This window comes from Bubalus kerabau, chromosome 21, assembly GCF_029407905.1.
Source record: "Bubalus kerabau isolate K-KA32 ecotype Philippines breed swamp buffalo chromosome 21, PCC_UOA_SB_1v2, whole genome shotgun sequence".
NCBI lineage: Eukaryota > Metazoa > Chordata > Mammalia > Artiodactyla > Bovidae > Bubalus > Bubalus kerabau.
This window is the reverse complement of record NC_073644.1, coordinates 26,242,704-26,262,769: the sequence shown is the minus strand read 5'-3', so window position 1 is coordinate 26,262,769 and position 20,066 is coordinate 26,242,704. Positions and strand designations below refer to the sequence as shown.

General features: G+C 38.3%; 1 protein-coding gene across 18 annotated transcripts in view; it reads right to left on the bottom strand.

The window, feature by feature from the left end:
• NOL4 (nucleolar protein 4) overlaps positions 1–20,066 on the bottom strand; it is a 555,347-nt gene that overhangs the window by 193,027 nt on the left and 342,254 nt on the right. For all 18 annotated transcript variants that reach the window (XM_055559249.1, XM_055559238.1, XM_055559237.1 and 15 more), the window contains one exon: positions 19,605–19,888. In XM_055559249.1, the coding sequence (XP_055415224.1) occupies positions 19,605–19,888 (284 nt within the window). The remainder of the gene's footprint in view (positions 1–19,604; positions 19,889–20,066) is intronic.

Sequence of the window (20,066 nt, the reverse complement as noted above, 5' to 3'; positions counted from 1 at the left end):
TGATTCACTTTGACACACTCCTGAGTCCATCCAAACTCAAGATTATTTGCTCCCAGATCACTTTGGTGTATTCTTGCTTTTGTGACTTTATTCTCATCTTTCCGTTCACCTCCTGAACCTTCTTTCATCATAACTACCTTTAGTCTCTGGGTTCATACAAATGCTTTCTGTGATAAAACCTTCTTCAATTCCCTACTTTGTGTTTTCACAGAACAGTTTTGCACACAAGAGCTGACATTCATCTCTCTTCACCTTTTATTTTTGTTTATGTTCCTTCAGAAGCAACTCTGTGCCCCTACGGTCCCTGGAAGGATACTCTGCCCATATAGGAATTGAGGAGTATTAGATGACTCAGACAATTCTGATCCAGAGACAACTGCCCCAAATAATAATAATTCTATTGAATTATTTCAGCATTTTAGTGGCATCTCTGATGAGAATGCTAGTGCCAGGAATAATATTTTAATTGAAATGCAAAAAGGTAAAATGCAGATGTACAATCACTGGTTAATTTTCATTTTTAAAAGTCTGTCTAAAGTGGCAGAGAGATAAATAGCGGGAACATGGAGAAGTTTTAAGGACAGTGAAAACACTCTGTATGTTAGCATAATGATAGATGCTTATCATTATACATTTGCCCAAATCCAGAGAATACACAACACTGGGACTGAACCCTGAGGCATACTGTGGACATGGATGATTATGGTGTATCAATACAGGCTTATCAGTTGTAACAAATGAACTACTCTGGTGGGGGATGCAAATAATGCAGGAGTTTATGCATGTGTGGAACAAACGTTATATGGGAAATCTCTGTCATTTTCTTCTAGTTTTGCTGTGAACTGAAAACTGCTCTAAAAATTGTCTCAAAAATATCTGTCCTATCTATAAAGGTGAGTTGGGTTTGGAGGTGGGAGGAAGGTTCAAGAGGGAGGGGACATATGTATACCTATGGCTGATCTATGTTGATGTACAGCAGAAACCAACATAGCATTGTAAAGCAATTATCCTCTAACTAAAAATAAATTTAAAAACATTTGGCTTAAGCACCAAAATACTTCATTGTCTTTTTGTTTGAACATTTGAGAATCACAACACAAGACCTCATAATTGCCCAAATATCTCCTTTACCAGCCTGTTATGCTGCTATCCTCCTTAATCACCACATTGGAAATGTATTTATTTTGACTCGCTGTTTTTTTTTTTTTTTTCATTTGTTTGTTTGTTTTCAACTGAAATATATTTGACATATAACACTGTATAAATTTAAGGTACACAGCATTAATTTGACATATTTATATATTAATAATCTGATGGACATTGTAATGATACTTAGAACTTCTATCTGATTACATAATTATCTTTTCTTTTTAGTAATGGAACAACTGAGATGTAGTCTCTTAAAAAGTTTGATGATTACAATGCAACATTGTTGTTTATATTCAGCATACTGTGCATGAAATCTCTAAAAATTACTTTACTATTTATTGCAAATTTGTACCCTTAAATACCTGTCCTACCTCCTCATCCCCATGCCCTGTTAAGCACCATTTTACTCTGTTTTTACAAGTTTGTCTTTTTTAGATTCCACAAGTGATATATGCAGTGTTCGTCTTTCTCTGCCTTAGTTCACTTAGCATAAAGTCCTCTCGATTTATCCATGTTGCTGCAAATAGCAAAGTATCCTTCTTTATCATTGCTGAATAATATTGTCTGTGTGGGGAGGAGGGGCACATGTGTGTATCCCTACATCCTATTTATCCATTCATCCATTGATGGGCACTTAGGCTGATACCATATCTTGGCTATTGAGAATAACACTGTAATAAACATAGGAGTCCATATCTCTCTGATACTATGTTTTTATTTCTTCAGGTACAGAGGTAGAATTGCTGGGTTATATGGTAGATCTATTCTTTAAGTTTTTTGATTAAAATTTTTTTCCATATTGTTTTCCATCAGTCAGTCAGTCAGTTCAGTTGCTCAGTTGTGTCCAACTCTTTGCACCCCCATGAATCGCAGCACGTCAGGCATCCCTGTCCATCACCATCTCCCAGAGTTTGCCCAAGTTCAGGTCCATTGAATCGGTGATGCCATCCTTGAAAGTATTCAATTCAGTTCAGTTCAGTTCAGTGGCTCAGTCGTGTCCGATTCTTTGTGACCCCATGAATCGCAGCACGCCAGGCCTCCCTGTCCATCACCAACTCCTGGAGTTCATTCAGACTCACGTCCATCGAGTCAGTGATGCCATCCAGCCATCTCATCCTCTGGCGTCCCCTTCTCCTCCCACCCCCAATCCCTCCCAACATCAGAGTTTTTTCCAATGAGTCAACTCTTCACATGAAGTGGCCAAGGTACTGGAGTTTCAGCTTTAGCATCATTCCTTCCAAAGAAATCCCAGGGCTGATCTCCTTCAGGATGGACTGGTTGGATCTCCTTGCAGTCCAAGGGACTTTCAAGAGTCTTCTCCAACACCACAGTTCAAAAGCATCAATTCTTTGGCATTCAGCTTTCTTCACAGTCCAACTCTCACATCCATACATGATCACTTAAAAAACCATAGCTTTGACTAGATGGACCTTTGTTGACAAAGTAATGTCTCTGCTTTTCAATATGCTATCTAGGTTGGTCATAACTTTTCTTCCAAGGAGTAAGTGTCTTTTAATTTCATGGCTGCAATCACCATATGCAGTGATTTTGGAGCCCAAAAAAATAAAGTCTGACACTGTTTCCCATACTGGCTGAATTTATATTCTACCAACAGTTTATAAGGGTTCCCTTTTCTCCACATCCTTGCCAATACTTGTTATTGTCTGTCTTCTCGATGATGGCATTCTGCTATGTGTGAGAATATACCTCACTGTTGTTTTGGTTTGCAGTTCCCTGATAATTAGCAATGTTGAACATTTTTTTCATGTACCAGTTGGCCGTTTGGATAATCTATTTGGAAAAATTTCTGTCTAGTGCTTCTGCTCATTTTCAGATCAGACTGGCTTGTTTTCTTTCTCTCTTTCATTCTCTATCTCCCTCCCTTCCTTTCCTATTGAACTGTAGGAGCTCTTCATTTATTTTGGATATTAAACTTTCTGAAACATACTTTGCAAAATTGCTCTCTCACTCTATGGGATACCTTTAACATTTTGTTGATTGTTTCTTTTTTGGGCTCAAGTTTTTAAGTTTGATGTAGTCCTATTTATTGATTTTTGCTTTTATCATTTGTGTTCTTGGTGTTATATCCATTTGAGTCAAAATTCATTGTGAAATATTCAAATGAGAATCTCTGGCCCAGAGAGGTAATACTGTATACATATTACCTTAAAAAGGACATATTCTTATTCCACTGACTCATACTAAAGCCAGAGTCAGTGGCACAGTGGGGTGTTCAAGGAAGCCAAGAGACAATGTGAGAAAATTGCTAGTTAGAAAATAGATAAGATAATATCAATAAAATATATTCCCACATCACTGCATTTTTTTCCTTCAACAAACATTTTGTATGGGGCAAGCCTCATGCGTGTAAATCACTTTAGTATGTGACCACACAACCCATCACCCATCACCTCATCCTCATTCTTCATGGATCATTCCTTCTAAAAGTTGAAAAAAATAAAAGATTTTTTCCCTTAGTTGAGGTCATCAAGATAGGTGTTATACAGAAATGTATTATTTGAATTGGACAGATTCCAACAGGGTCAGGAAAGATTTTTAACAAGCAAAAATTGCAAGATATCCTAGGATCTATTTCTGTGAGTCCATGTTATGAATTCACAGAAATGAGTCCTAGAATGAATGCCTACAAAATGCCTCTGGGAACGTATTAAGTATTCTAGATTTCTGAAAAATAAGTGTAGCTAAGTCAAAATAAGGTAAGAAAAGGAGACAAAAAGAGGAGGAAAAGGAAAGTAATAAACACTAGTTGAAATAAATATGCTTTTTCAAATTGACGATCTAAATTAAAGTGTATCATTATCCCCATTTTACTGATGAAGTATACAGGCTTAAAAAGTAGAGACCTGCTCAAAGTCACAGAGCTGATCAGTACTGCTTCCAGCTCAGAGAACAACTGTGAACCATGAAATAGCAGCTAGGGGTCGCAGCATTAATTTGCTTTTGCTCATTTTCAGACTCTACCCCATGATCTCAACATATACTGTGGTAGTTGAAATGTGAGTCAAATGATTTGGAGTTTAAATGCAAAGTATACAAATTCTTAGTATAGCCATACTTATAAATTCTTTGGATCTTAGTTTTTCGAGATGTGGAAAAAAAAAAAAATGGGAATAACAACAGTGCCTGAAACTACTGTGTTGTTAAAGGAATTACACGAATTAATTCCTAGATGAGTGTCTGGAAAATAGTAAGAATCCAATGATTGTTACCTATCATTATTACTCTTTGGGACAAAGATGATGACATAATTCTCTTATTTTAAACTCTGTGTCTGAGTTACCCTCTTGACCCCAGCTAACTTTAGGATCTCCATTTCAAAAATATTAAGCAAATATACTAATAATGAGGCTACAGATAGTTGCATCTAGGGGTATACTTTTAGTTGTTTAATTGCTCAGTTGTGTCTGACTTTTTGGCAGCCCATGGACTGTAGCCCATCAGGCTCTCTGTCCATGGTATTTCTCAGGCAAGAATACTTGAGTGGGTTGCCATTATCCAGGGGATCTTCCCAACCCAGGGATCAAACGCATATCGCCTGCACTGGCAGGCAGGATTCTTTACCAGTGAGCCACCAGGGAAGCCTAGGAGTATACTTTAAGACTCATCAAATATTTAATATTAATAAAATAATAAACTATTATATTGAGACAAATTAGAATGCATTGTTCTCTGTCTCTGATATTAATTTTTCTTGTTTTATTCTTTCCTCAAATTTGAGTCAACAGCAAGTGAAAGAAGGAATGCTATTAATACCCATTACTTTGAGATGTGTAAATCACTTTAGGATATTTCAACTACATTTCTTTCTCTTAGGGTTCCTCTACCATTCTCATCTCACACGCTAGTAGTGTAATGCTCAAAATTCTCCAAGCCAGGCTTCAGCAATACACAAACCGTGAACTTCCAGATGTTCAACCTGGTTGTAGAAAAGGCAGAGGAACCAGAGATCAAACTGCCAACATCTGCTGGATCATGGAAAAAGCAAGAGAATTCCAGAAAAACTATGCCAAAGCCTTTGACTGTGTGGATCACAATAAACTGTGGAAAATTCTGAAAGAGATGGGAATACCAGACCACCTGACCTGCCTCTTGAGAAACCTGTATGCAGGTCAGGAAGCAACAGTTAGAACTGGACATGGAACAACAGACTGGTTTCAAATAGGAAAAGGAGTACATCAAGGCTGTATATTGTCACCCTGTTTATTTAACTTCTATGCAGAATACATCATGAGAAACACTGAGCTGGAGGAAGCATAAGCTGGAATCAAGATTATCGGGAGAAATATCAATAACCTCAGATGGGCAGATGATACCATCCTTATGGCAGAAAGTGAAGAGGAACTAAAAAGTCTCTTGATGAAAGTAAAAGAGGAGAGTGAAAACATTGGCTTAAAGCTTAACATTCAGAAAACTAAGATCATGGCATCCAGTCCCATCACTTCATGGGAAATAAATGGGGAAGTAGTGGAAACAGTGTCAGACTTTATTTTTCTGGGCTCCAAAATCACTGCAGATGTTGATTGTAGCCATGAAATTAAAAGACTCTTACTCCTTGGAAGGAAAGTTATAACCAAACTAGATAGCATATTCAAAAACAGAGACATTACTTTGCCAACAAAGGTCTGTCTAGTCAAGGCTATGGTTTTTCCTGTGATCATGTATGGATGTGAAAGTTGGACTGTGAAGAAAGCTGAGCACTGAAGAATTGATGCTTTTGAACTGTGGTGTTGGAGAAGACTCTTGAGAGTCCCTTGCACTGCAAGGAGATCCAACCAGTCCATTCTGAAGGAGATCAGCCCTGGGATTTCTTTGGAAGGAATGATGCTAAAGCTGAAACTCCAGTACTTTGGCCACCTCATGCAAAGAGTTGACTCATTGGAAAAGACTCTGATGCTGGGAGGGATTGGGGACAGGAGCAGAAGGGGACAACAGAGGATGAGATGGCTGGATGGCATTACTGACTCGATGGACATGAGTTTGGGTGAACTCCGGGAGTTGGTGATGATCAGGGATGCCTGATGTGCTGCGATTCATGGAGTCACAAAACGTCGGACATGACTGAGTGACTGAACTGAACTGAACCATTCTCTAAAGACACTTACAGACACAATTATATTTTTAACCATTTGATATTACTCCAAATGATAGAACACAAGCAAAACACATATACAATGATAAAACAAAACAAAAAGACTCCAAATATTGTACATTAATGAATATATGTGCAATCTAGAAAAGTGGTATAGATGATCTTATATTTAAAGCTTTTAAAGATTTTTCAAGATGGCTGGGTGAAGTGTCAATAATCTCAGATATGCAGATGACAACACCCTTACGGCAGAAAGCAAAGAGGAATGAAAGAGTCTCTTGATGAAGGTGAAAGAGGAGAGTGAAAAAGCTGGCTTAAAACTCAACATTTAAAATGAAGATAATGGCATCTGGTCCCATCACTTCATGGCAAATAGATGGGGAAACAATGGAAACAGTGACAGACTTTATTTTCTTGGGCTCCAAAATCACTGCAGATGGTGACTGCAGCCATGAAATTAAGACACTTGACCCTTAGAAGAAAAGATATGACAAATATAGACAGTGTATTAAAAAGCAGAGACATTAGTTTGCCAACAAAGATTCATCCAAAGCTGTGGTTTTTCTAGTAGTCATGTATGGATGTGAGTTGTGCGATAAAGAAGGCTGAGCACCAAAGAATTTATGCTTTTGAACTGTGGTGTTGGAGAAGACTCTTGAGAGTCCCTTGGACTGCAAGGAGATCCAACCAGTCAATCCTAAAGGAAATCAACCCTGAAAATTCATTGGAAGGACTGATGCTGAAGCTGAAGCTCCATTACCTGGGCCACCTGATGCAAATGACCGACTCGTAGGTGACCTAAATGGGAAGGAAGTCTAAATAAGAGGGGTAATATGTATAAGTATAGCTGATTCACTTTGCTGTACAGCAGAAACAAACACAACACTGTAGAGCAACTATATTTCAATAAAAATTAAAAAAAAAAATCCTCCCCCAAACTCAAAAGACACTGAATACAAAAACATGCAAAATAAAACTCCTATTTCTTTTTGAGCTGCTGGCCAATAGGTCATTGCCATTGTCAAATAAACACAGTGGTAACTATTGGTCCATTTGTTTTTTGTTTTTTTGGTCAAAATTTCAATCTGTCATTTTCACCAGATTATTATGAATGTGTGGAACTGATGGATCAGTTGAAACTTTGTATTGACCCAACTGAACTCTTAAATGTTTAAAAAGGAACTCAAAATTGATATTTTGCTGCATATGGGGAATTAAAAATCAACTTCACTTAGCACATTTCTGGATATAAATCATATAGGTCCATCATCCTCTCCATTCTCCTGAGATAAAAAAGGTGAAATGAACTAACACGGAGTAGAACACACACAGTAGGCACTCAAAACTGGTGGCTCTCCCATCTCTCTCTCTGTTAAGAATATAAGCATATGTAATGGTAAGCATGACCGCATAAGAATTCACAAGGACACTAATTTGGGTGGTAGGAGTCAGTAGGGCTTTTCTTGGTTCCTGATTTTTTTTTTTGAAGTGAGTCCTGATTTTAAAGATTAGTTTATTTTTCTATACAGTAATTAATTTTACAGTCTCTGAGCAAGGAAAGTTTTTTTTTTTCCACAGAAGTATTATACACATTAAATTTAGATTACAAATAGCATAGATACAACAAAACTAATAATATCATAATCATTCTTCCATATCTTTTGATTTTAAAAAATGTTCTAATAGAAGGAAAAAATATGCCCAATAAGGAACACATCTGAGATCTATGCAACTTGTAAGAATAAAAATACAATAATGTGTATTTTATACATACACTTTATCTATATTATTACATGAATGCTATTTTAAATTGGTAGCTAACAATAAAAACTTGAGCTTAATATTTACCCTGGGGCTTTTTAAAGACCCATTCCAACTCAGCTACCCATTTGTTTTTCCACTCAATTCACTAAAACAATAAATGTATATTTTGCAGACTTGCTTATGTTTTCAACAGAGGCATCTGGTGTATTATTTTCATTTTGTAAAATAATTCATATAGAAGAGAAAAATATATATCTGTATAAGAAACATCACTGCAAGTATTTGCGTTTTATTAAGTAACTATCTGCTAATGGGACTAGATTTCTGCCTCTTTGAATTGTTTGCCCATCATAGTCACCTTGTGGTCCATAAAGGACACTGATCTCACACAGCGTGATTCAGTGTGGGCACGGTGAAAGGCACATGGGTTTCAGATGATCGGGGTTCAATACCAGGCTCGACAGCTTGAGTAACTATAGCGCTAATTTCAGTGAAATAGTTTAACATCCACTAGATTTTATGTCCTTCTGTTTCAATGAGACTGGTGATTATATGTGCTTTCCTTATCTGATAGGATGAGTTGGTTAACTCATGAATATAAAAGCATTACACAAGGGTTTCCCAGGGGGCACTAGAGGTAAAGAACCCGCCTGCCAGTGCAGGAGACCTAAGAGACATGGGTTCATTCCACCTATGGGTCCAGGAAGAACCCACGTGCCTTGGAGCAACTAAGCTGGTGTGCTACAACTATTGATCCCATGTGCCTAAGTCTGCTCCAAAACCAGAAAAGCCGCCACAGTAAGAAGTCTGTGCGCTCCATCTGGAGAAAACTCACAAGCAGCAGTGAAGATCCAGTGCCCCCCAGAATAAATAAATTAAATGAATAAAATTTAAAAAACAAAACAAAAACAACAAAAAAATAATTAACGTGGGAACTTCCCCAGGCAAGATTAATAGGCCTAGAAGGCATTCTCATGTACAACTAATTTCCATATTGTAACATACCTGTTTATTTATGCATCTATTTTTCCGGCAAAAATGTGAGTTCTTAAAAATAGAGACCTTTTTTTTTTTTTTTCCTCTCTCTCTTTGTCCTTCAGGCACTCAGGATAAGGCATGCCACCTACGAGGAACATTTGCTGAATATATATTGTTGCTTCTACTCTAAGCCACATCTGGGCCAAAAATCTCTACACAGCACCAAGAAGCCAGAAATTGAAGATCATCAAATTAAAACAATAATGACCTGAAATACAGCCACATGACAAAGAACAAAATAATACTGTTCCAAAAGTCAAGCCATCACTCCTTTGTTTCAAAAGGCAATCTCGTTATTTCTAAATATTTCAAAGAGATATTATTCATTTATTTATTTTAGGCTGTGCTAGGTCTTCATTGCGACATGGGCTGCTCTCTAATTGCGGTGCAAGGATTTCTCATAGCGATGGCTTCTCTTGTGGAACATGGGCTCTAGAGCCCGTGGGCTTCAGTAGCAATAGCACATGGGCTCACTGGTTGCATCTCCTGGGGGGCTCCAGAGCACAGGTTCAATAATTGTGGTGCACAGGCTTAGCTACTCTGCGGAATGTGAAATCTTCCTGAAACAGGGATCGCACAGGTCTGCCTTGGCAGAGGCAGATTCTTTAAGGGAAGCCCCTCAAAGAGATATTTTGAAAAAACCTACTGCTTCCATTCATTGTCTCTAAACAAAATCACCTAACAATTATTAATGATGATTCTGAGAAGTACTTTATAAACTTTAATTTGAATGATAATATCCATTTTGGTAAAACAGTAAAGGAAAAGTTGAAAATAATGTTATTTTTGAGTAAAGTGAAGATTGAAGGGTCCTGGGAACTAAGCCAAAAACTAAATATGTAGCAACTATAGCAACATGTTAACTCTCAAACAATAATTACTTTCCTACTGCTGTTATTACTTGAAACATTATTCTCTTGGGGATTGATTCAGAATATGTTACCATATTAAGTAAAAGGCACCTGGGTCACAAATACAAAGAGAAAAATTTTAAAAATATCAATGATATGTGTTTTTAATTTATATATTTCTTTCTGATTTGTAATTTTGTTTCTGTTCTCATCTATTAATAATTTTAAACATATCTATATCCAGATTTTAGAGAAGGAAATGGCAACCCATTCCAGTATTCTTGCCTGAAGAATCCCATGGACAGAGGAGCCTGGCAGGCTACAGTCCATGGGTTTGCAAGAGCTGGACACAACTGAGTGACTAAAACACCATATCTAGATTTGGGTTTTCTTGGCCTTTCTTTTTTCATATAACTAGTCCCTTAATGCTTCCTCGTGAGTTGTATATTCCAATTAATCAACATTTCTACTTTTTCCCAAGCTTTAATGTTACTAGTTGTCCTTTAAAAATGTGACCGTCTGCAAGTATAAAATAAATATCTTCTAAACTCTTTTCATGCAATAGTTTTATTCTTTAGATTGACTAATATGATTCTCTGCTAGTCTAGTTAAGTGAATTTGCATAATAATAAACAATTTGTAAATGCCCTAGTTTAGTTCAGCCATTCTTTCTAAGCAATTCTATTCACTAAGGTTTTAAAATGCTTTAAAATCATTTTTGTTTGATATTCTTCATAATAAAATTATGAAATAGGTCAATATCAAACTCACTGGTGACTTTGATCTATGTTTCTCAGAGACACTATATAATTAAGCTTTTATAATCCTCCAAGGTAAAACAGAATCTAACCTCAAAAATGTTGGATGAAGAAACTGGCGATAGTTATCACTTTATAAATCTGGATAGAATTGATGGAACATTCCTAAGGACTAAAAAGGTAACACTGAACAGATGAGTTTTGCTAAACCTTCAGTATGAAGGTCACCTGACAGCCCTGAGGCTCTCTGCATTTGGATTTTGATTGCAAGAATTCCTGAAGCAAAATTCCAGTCTTCTTGGGGGAAGGGAACAACTGGGAGTTTGGGATTAGCATATGTAAACTATTATATCTAAGATAGATAAACAACAAGGTCCTACTGTATAGCCCAGGGAACTATACGCAATAACCTGTGATAAATTTCCATAATAGAAAAGAATATGAAAAAAAGAATCTCTATATGTGTATAACTGAGTTACTCTGCTGTACAGCAGAGATTGGCACAATTCTGTAAATCAACTATACTTTGATGAAAAAATAAAATTATAAAAATAAAATAAATGTAATAAATGATTCAGCTTCCCTGTCCAGCCTCTACAACTAACATAAATCCAATTTCCCACCAATTTTGCTAACTCTTCTTCTTCCATGGGTTTTGAACCCTACTATAAGCCTAGGATGAGATGGCTGGATGGCATCACTGACTCGATGGACATGAGTCTGAGTGAACTCCAGGAGTTTGTGATGGACAGGGAGGCCTGGTGTCCTGCGATTCATGGGGTTGCAAAGAGTCAGACACGACTGAGCGACTGAACTGAACTGAACTGAACTGAACTGAATAAGCCTTTGGAAGGAATGATGCTAAAGCTGAAACTCCAGTACTTTGGCCACCTCATGCGAACAGTTGACTCATTGGAAAAGACTCTGATGCTGGGAGGGATTGGGGGCAGGAGGAGAAGGGGACGCCAGAGGATGAGATGGCTGGATGGCATCACTGACTCGATGGACGTGAGTCTGAGTGAACTCCGGGAGTTGGTGATGGACAGGGAGGCCTAGTGTGCTGCGATTCATGGGGTCACAAAGAATCGGACACGACTGAGCGACTGAACTGAACTGAACTGATAAGCCTTATGTGAAGGCTACGTGAAGTCACTCAGTCATGTCCGACTCTTTGCGACCCCATGGACTGCAGCCTATCAGGCTCCTCTGTCCATGGGATTTTCCAGACAAGAGTGCTGGAGTGGATTGCCATTTCCTTCTCCAGGGAATCTTCCTGACCCAGGAATCGAAGCTGGGTCTCCCCATTGCTTTACCATCTGAGCCACCAATGTCCTCCAAGTTTAGATCGATGTCACTTCACCTAAGGATTACCCCATTTAACCACTTCATTAATTTTGAAATGCCCTGTATTTTGGCTTCTAAAATACCTGGTTTTCTTAACTGGCTGCCTTCATTTTCTCTTAGGTTCTTTTCCCCCCAACAAACTCCTTCCATGCCACTTGTTACTAATGGATTGATATTCTTCAGGATGATATATTTTGAGCTCATCTCTTCTTCAGTCTATATAATTCTGAAATGATCTTATCAACCACAAAATCTTTAGGCAGCACGTCTCTGAAATCTTTCAAATGTCTCTCCACCCTGGATGTTTCTTCTAAGCTGAAACATTATGTCCCCCATACCTATTAAACATCTCCAATGGATACCACATAAGCATCATAAACTTTATATGTCAACACAGCTTCCTTCAAATGTTGTTCATTCCAAATCTTAGTAAATGTAATCACCATTCACTTAGGCAACCCAGGCCTCAAATCCTGGAGTCATACTAAAATGTTCTGTTTTACTTCCCACAGTTAGGAAAACTACTTATCCAAAATATTTGAGAAACTACTATGTAACCAGATATTAAGCCACTTGCTAGCCACAGTGATTCAGCAGTAAAGAATCTGCCTGCTAATATGGGAGACACAAGTTTGATCCCTGGGTCAGGAAGATCCCTGGGAGAAGGAAATGTCAACCCACTCCAGTATTCTTGCCTGGGAAATCTCACTGACAGAGGACAGAGCAGGCTGGTGGGCTAGTCCATGGGGACGCAAAAGAGTTGGACATGACTTAGCAACTAAACAACAGGTCATAGTGTAGTAAGCAAAGTAGACACCATTCTTACAAAAGTATATCTTAATGAAATGTATAGAGGTAAAGAGATCACTCATATCATAATCTATGTGAAAGACACTCCCAGGAGTGTCTGGGACTCTTAATATACAACCTATGAAGCTGCATATGGTACTCCTGCAAACACAGTGTCAAAAATACAATAGTATAATGTTCATTATTTTTATTTACTGTGTCGCTCCATTATTATTTTCTTGGACAGCCACAATAGCTCTCTAACTATTTCTTTTTTCCATAGTTCCTATGCTATGGCTCCACTACAATGTTGCCAGAATAATCTTTCTAAAATTCTAAGCTGACCACAACCTTATACAAAGCACTACCAACAGGATGCAATTCACGTCCTTAAACTGGCCTACAAAGCCTTCATGATGGACCCGACCCCTTTATCCTCCATTCCTTCACACACTCTTTGCTGTGGCCATGCTGAGCTCCTTGCCAATCTCCATGCTTAGAATACTTTCTCACTATTCTAGGCCTCAAAACATGCTTTATCATAAATAACCCTTTCCTTGTGAATCACTTCTTCTCGCCCTTCACACTTATCCCTGGCATCACTTTCTATAAAGCCTTTCTTAAGATTTATCATGGTCTGGGAAGAAGAGGTGGAAAGAATACACAGAAACACTATACAAAAAAGATCTTCATGACCCAGATAATTACAATGGTGTGATCACCAACAGAGGGCCAGATATTCTGGAATGCAAAGTCAAGTGGGCCTTAGGAAGTATCACTACAAATAAAGCTAGTGAACATGATGGAATTCCAGTTGAGCTGTTTCAAATCCTAGAAGATGATGCTGCAAAAGTGCTGCACTCAATATGACAGCAAATTTGGAAAACTCAGCAGCGGCCACAGGACTGGAAAAGGTCAGTTTTCACTCCAATCCCAAAGAAAGGCAATGCCAAAGAATGTTCAATCTACCACAAAGTTGTACTCATCTCACATGCTAGTAAAGTAATGCTCAAAATTCTCCAAATCAAGCTTCAACAATATGTGAACCATGAACTCCAGATGTTCACACTGATTTTAGAAAAAGGCAGAGGAACCAGAGATCAAATTGTCAACATCCGTTTGATCATTGAAAAAGCAAGAGAGTTTCAGAAAAATATCAACTTCTGCTTTATTGACTATGACAAAGCCTTTGATTGGGTGTACCACAACAAACTGTGGAAAATTCTGCAAGAGATGAGAATACCAGACCACCCGACCTGCCTCTTGAGAAATCTGTGTGCAGGTCAGGAAGTAACAGTTAGAACTGGACATGGAACAACAGACTGGTTCCAAATACAGAAAGGAGTATGTCATGGCTGTATATTGTCACCCTGCTTACTTAACCTATTTGCAGAGTACATCATGAGAAATGCTGGGCTGAAAGAAGCACAGACTGGAAGCAAGGTTGCCAGGAGAAATATCAAGAACCTCAGATATGCAGATGACACCACCCTTATGGCAGAAAACAAAGAATTAAAGAGCTTCTTGATGAAAGTGAAAGAGGAGAGTGAAAAACTTGGCTTAAAACTCAACATTCAGAAAACTAAGATCATGGCAGCCTGTCCCATCACTTCAGGGCAAATAGATGGGGAAACAGTGGAAACAATGACAGACTTTATTTTTGGGGGCTCTAAAGTCACTGCAGATGGTGACTGCAGCCATGAAATTAAAAGATGCTTGCTCCTTGGAAGAAAAGCCATGACAAAACTAGACAGCATATTAAAAAGCAGAGATATTACTTTTCCAAAAAGGTCCATCTAGTCAAGGCTATGGTTTTTCCTGTAGTCATGTATGGATGTGAGAGTTGGACTATAAAGGAAGCTGAGCACTGAAGAACTGATGCTTTTGAACTGTGGTGTTGGAGAAGACTCTTGAGAGTCCCTTGGACTGCAAGGCGATCCAACCAGGATCAGTCCTGAATATTCATTGGAAGGACTGAAGTTGAAACTGCAATACTTTGGCCACCTGATGTGAAGAGCTGACTCATTGGAAAAGACCCTGATGCTGGGAAAGATTGAAGGCGGGAAGAGAAGGGGATGACAGAGGATGAGATGGTTGGATGGCATCACCAACCCCATGGACATGAGTTTGAGCAAACTCTGGGAGTTGGTGATGGACAGGGACGCCTGGTGTGCTGCAGTCCATGGGGTCACAGAGAGTTGGACACAACTAAGTGACTGAACTGAATGGGACTTCTCCAATGTTCCAGCAGCTAAGACTCTATGCTTCAAATTCAGGAGGCCCAGGCTTGAACCTGGGTCAGAGAACTAGATCTCTCATGCCACAACTAAGATCTGGCAAAGCCAAACAAATAAATATTAAAAAAGATTCATCATGGTTCTATAGGTGCTCCACATCTGCCCTCTCATGTCACCCTGCCATATGGCCATCATATTACTTATGGAATAAGGACATAATAACAACTTTGAAGTTTTTATCTGCTTGACTCTAAGCTTTTGAGAGAAGGGACCCTGCTTTGCTTATTTTCATATTTTGGTTGCTCTAACTAGGCCATTCAGATATGACCTAAATCAAATCCCATATGAATATACAGTGGAAGTAACAAACATATTCAAGGGATTAGATCTAATGCACAGAGTGCCTGAAGAACTACAGACAGAGGTTCGTAACATTGTACAGGAGTGGTGATCAAAACCATCCCCAAGAAAAAGAAGTGCAAAAAAACAAAATGGTTGTCTGAGGAGGCCTTAAAAATAGCTGAGAAAAGAAGAAAGTGAAAGGCAAAGGAGAAAAGGAAAGATATTCCCATCTGAATGCAGAGTACCAAAGAATAGCAAGGAAAGATTAAAAAAAAAGCCTCCCTAAGTGAACAATGCAAAGAAATAGAGGACAAAAATAGAATGGGAAAAATTAGACAACTCTTCAAGAAAATTAGAGATATCAAGAAAACATGTCATACAAAGATGGGCACAATAAAGGACAGAAATACTATGAACCTAATAGAAGCAGAAAATATTAAGAAGAAGTGGCAAAAAATACACAGAAGAAGTATACAAAACAGATCTTTATGATCCAGATAACCATGATGGTGTGTAATCATTCACCTAGAGCCAGACATCTTGGAGTATGAAGTCAGGTTGGCCTTAGGAAGCATCGCTGTGAACAAAGCTAGCGGAAGTGATGGAATTCCAGCTGTGCTATTTCAAATCTTAAAAAAAGATGCTGTTTAAGTGCTGTACTCAACATGCCAGCAAATTTGGAAAACTCAGCAGTGATCACAGGACAGGAAAAGGTCAGTGTTCATTCTAATCCCAAGGAAGATTCAAAGAATGTTCAAACTATCACATAATTGAACTCATTTCACATGCTATCAAAGGAATGCTCAAAATTTTCCAAGCTAAGCTTTAACAGTATGTGAACTGAGAACTTCCAGATGTTCAAGCTTGATTTAGAAAAGGCAGAGAAACCAAAGATCAAATTGCCAACATCTGTTGGATCATAGAAAAAGCAAAAGAATTCCAGAAATACATCTACTTCTTCTTTATTGACTATGCTAAATCCTTTGACTGTGTGGATCACAAGAAACTGTGGAAAATTCTTAAAGAGATGGGAATACCAGACCACCTTACCTACCTCCTGTGAAACTTGTATGCAGGTCAAGAAGCAACAGTTAGAACCGGACATGGAACAACGGACTAGTTCCAAACTGGGAAAGGAGTATGCCACGGCTATATATGGTCACCTTGATTATTTAACTTATATGCAGAGTACATGATTTGAAAATCCAGGCTGGATGAAGCATAGGCTGGAATCAAGATTGCCAGGAGAAGTATCAATAAGCTCAGATATGCAGATGACACCACCCTTATGGCAGAAAGTGAAGAGGAACTAAAAAGCCTCTTGATGAAGGTGAAAGAGGAGAGTGAAAAAGCTGGCTTAAAATGCAACATTCAAAAAATGAAGATCATGGCATCTGGTCCCATCACTTCATGGGAAATAGATGGGGAAACAGTGGAAACAATGACAGACTTTATTTTCTTGGGCCCAAAATCACTGCAGGTGGTGACTGCAGCCATGAAATTAAGACACTTGCACCTTGGAAGAAAAGATATGAAAAACATACACAGTGTATTAAAAAGCAGAGACATTACTTTGCCAACAAAGGTCCATCTAGTCAAAGCAATGGTTTTTCCTGTATCATGTATGGATGTGAGAGTGGGACCATAAAGAAGGCTGAACACTGAATAATTGATGCTTTTGAGCTGCAGTGTTGGAGAAGACCTTTGACAGTTCCTTGAACTGCAAGGAGATCAAATAAGTCAATGCTAAAGAAAATCAGTCCTTAATATTCACTGGAAGGACTGATGCTGAAGCTGAAGCTCCAAACTTTGACCACCTGATGCAAAGAGCTGACTCATTAGAGAAGACCTGATGCTGGGAAAGATTGAAGGCAGGAGGAAAAGGGGATGACAGAGGATGAGATGGTTGAATGGCATCACTGACTCAATGAACATGAGTTTGATCAAGCTCTGGGAGATGGTGAAGGACACGGAAGCCTGGTGTGTTGCAGTTTATTGGGTTGAAAAGAATAAAAAACAACTGAGTGACTGAACAACAAGTTAAAAACGTTGCCTATGGCCTGAAATATACAGGATCACGCATTCTCAAGCCTCTGCCCTTTAAATGTATAATACTTTTTCATTCATATAGAGATAAAAAGTTGCAGAACAGGGTTTACAGGAATACTGTGAACGAGACCTACCTGGACAGATGCAAGAATAAAGGATTCCCACACAAAGAAGTCTGCAGTGACCAACCACAGCCCTTTCCCTTTGAGCATAAAAGAAGCCTGAATTCTACCCTGGGTAAGACTGTTCTTTGGAACACTGGTAAACCATCTTCTGGGTCTACCGGCTTTCGAAATGAAAATTCTACTCCTAACCCCAGTACCTTGACTTATTGGCCTCTTATGTGGTGAGCAATAAGAGCTTGGGCTCGGTTATACACATACTCTTAGTGGCTGTATCAACAGCCTTATGAATAAAGACTCTTCTCTCTCTGACTTGTCTCTACTATCTACTTGTTGCTGCTAATATAACAGGTATTTAATACATTCTTTTTGAAGAAAGTCCCTCTGGATTCTGCTCGCAACATGCTGCCACAGCTATCTTACGAATTCAGTTATTTTTCTACTTGATCTGCTTTAATTCCTCAGCAGTGTCCATCAGAGCTGACCATTCTCTTTCTTGAAAGGTGGACTTAGCTTCCTTATGTGATGCCCTTCTGATTTTTCCTCTGTCTCTCTGGTTACTTCTTAGTCAGCTGCAGAGGCTGTTCTTTTATCAAACCATTAAACATTCCTCCTCTGAGGTGTCTTCTCTCTGGAAACCTTTTCCTATCTTATTCTTTACAGGTTAATCAATCTGTGCTTTTTATAATCCCATTTTAATAGAGGTAGAAAAGTAAATTCATTTGTTTAACGAACGGAAGAACATATTTTAACAAGCATAGTTCCATAGTAATATTGAACAAGGAGGGAAATAGGAGAAGAGCAAACCACTGGATGATTTTTGGGGGAAAAAAAAAAAACTCTTAAGCAGATATATAGCATTAAAAGGACATTTCCTGAATAAGTTTTATAAAGACAGGGTTATGTGGAGGGCAGGGAAACTTAAGGGTTATTTTGTCCTGTAAAATATAACACAGTGATTCTTATAATGTTAGTGAATATAAAATCATCTGTGTTTGTATGATATGGCTTTAATCCACTAAAGACAGTACTGTGCATTTACCAATGCAAAAGTTGTAACAGCCTCCCTCAGGCAAAAGTGCTTAAGTGTCTGATAATGTCTAGTGACTTGCTTAAAAGAGGATAAAACAACACACCCTCAGGCAGGCAAGAGGATTTAAATAGAGCCAATTTAGGAAGCATAATGCCTTAGCAAATTCAGAAATTAATCCAGATTAAGACATTTTGCTTTCAGGATCTATTTCAAAAGACCAATTCTACAACTCTAACTTAGAAGTGAGAGCGGGGGAGCCAGGGAGCCTGAAAACATACGTGCTATAAATATCCGCATATGTATAAAAGTATACCATCAAAACGTATAGAGCAAAATCATCAACATGAATTATCTCAAAATGATAGAAATATAGCTTCACTTTTAATGAATAAATCCATTGGGAATGGGGAAGATTGCAATTTATACTAATATAAAGAATCTATAAATGTCGATAATACATCTGCACATGTCTTTTGCATAATATAATTTAGAGAAAACTGTTCAAGGAGTTATTTAATCTGTATGTTTCATCCATAAAACTGACACATTTTGTCTATGTGCATGAAGTAAGTTATGGATCAAAGGTACCAGGTCTCTAAAGCAAACTTAAGAATTTAATTGAAATTTTATTGCTACATATACCTATCCTATCCAGGTGAAACTAGAAGTGATCTTTTTATAGTCCAAATAGTGTCCTCAGAGCTAAACTTTCACATCTGAGCTCAACAAACTCCCAAAGACAAAGAAGTAAGAGTATATAAGTGAGGCACGTTAAATCAAGTGATTCCATGTATAAAAACCTACCACTCTGCATGAGAAAGGATCCATCTCACTCACTGCTATGCCTGAAATCTATTCTGTTCATGGAACATGGACACACAGTGTCTATAGTTGGCGATTTCTTGGTAACCCACTCTTGGGCTTCTAGTGACAGCGGTCTTCATCTCTTGTATAAGTATTTCTTTGTGACTTTCATGACCAACTTAAAAATTCATTGACAATCGTAACATGAGCGTACCTTGCTTCCATTTTCTCTCGCTTCTCGTTCCATCTTGAGGTCGGAAATTAGAAGGTTCTTATATTTGTTTTTTCCATTAGTGCTGTGGTCCTCTATCCTGTATTCCGCAGTCAGCTGTGCCGAGAGGGGACTGTCGCTCAGGTTCAGTGGCTGCTCGTCCTGCTCCAGCCCAGTTTTGCCGTCACAGTTGGGGTCGCCCATCTCCCTGCTGTGTGTTCCCCCTGAAGCAATCGAACTGTGCCCCAGAGTCTCGTTGCCATTGAAGCTCTCTGTGGCAGAATCATCTGTTGCAAAGGAAAAATTTATATTTTGATTTTAACTGATACGCGGATAAGTTTCTACTTCAACAAACATTTATTGAGCTCCTATTCTGGGCTTGGCATGGTACTAACTAATTTTACATATAATGTGCAGTTTATCCTTAGCAACAAACTTGTGAAGTAGCCTGTATCATTTTTAACC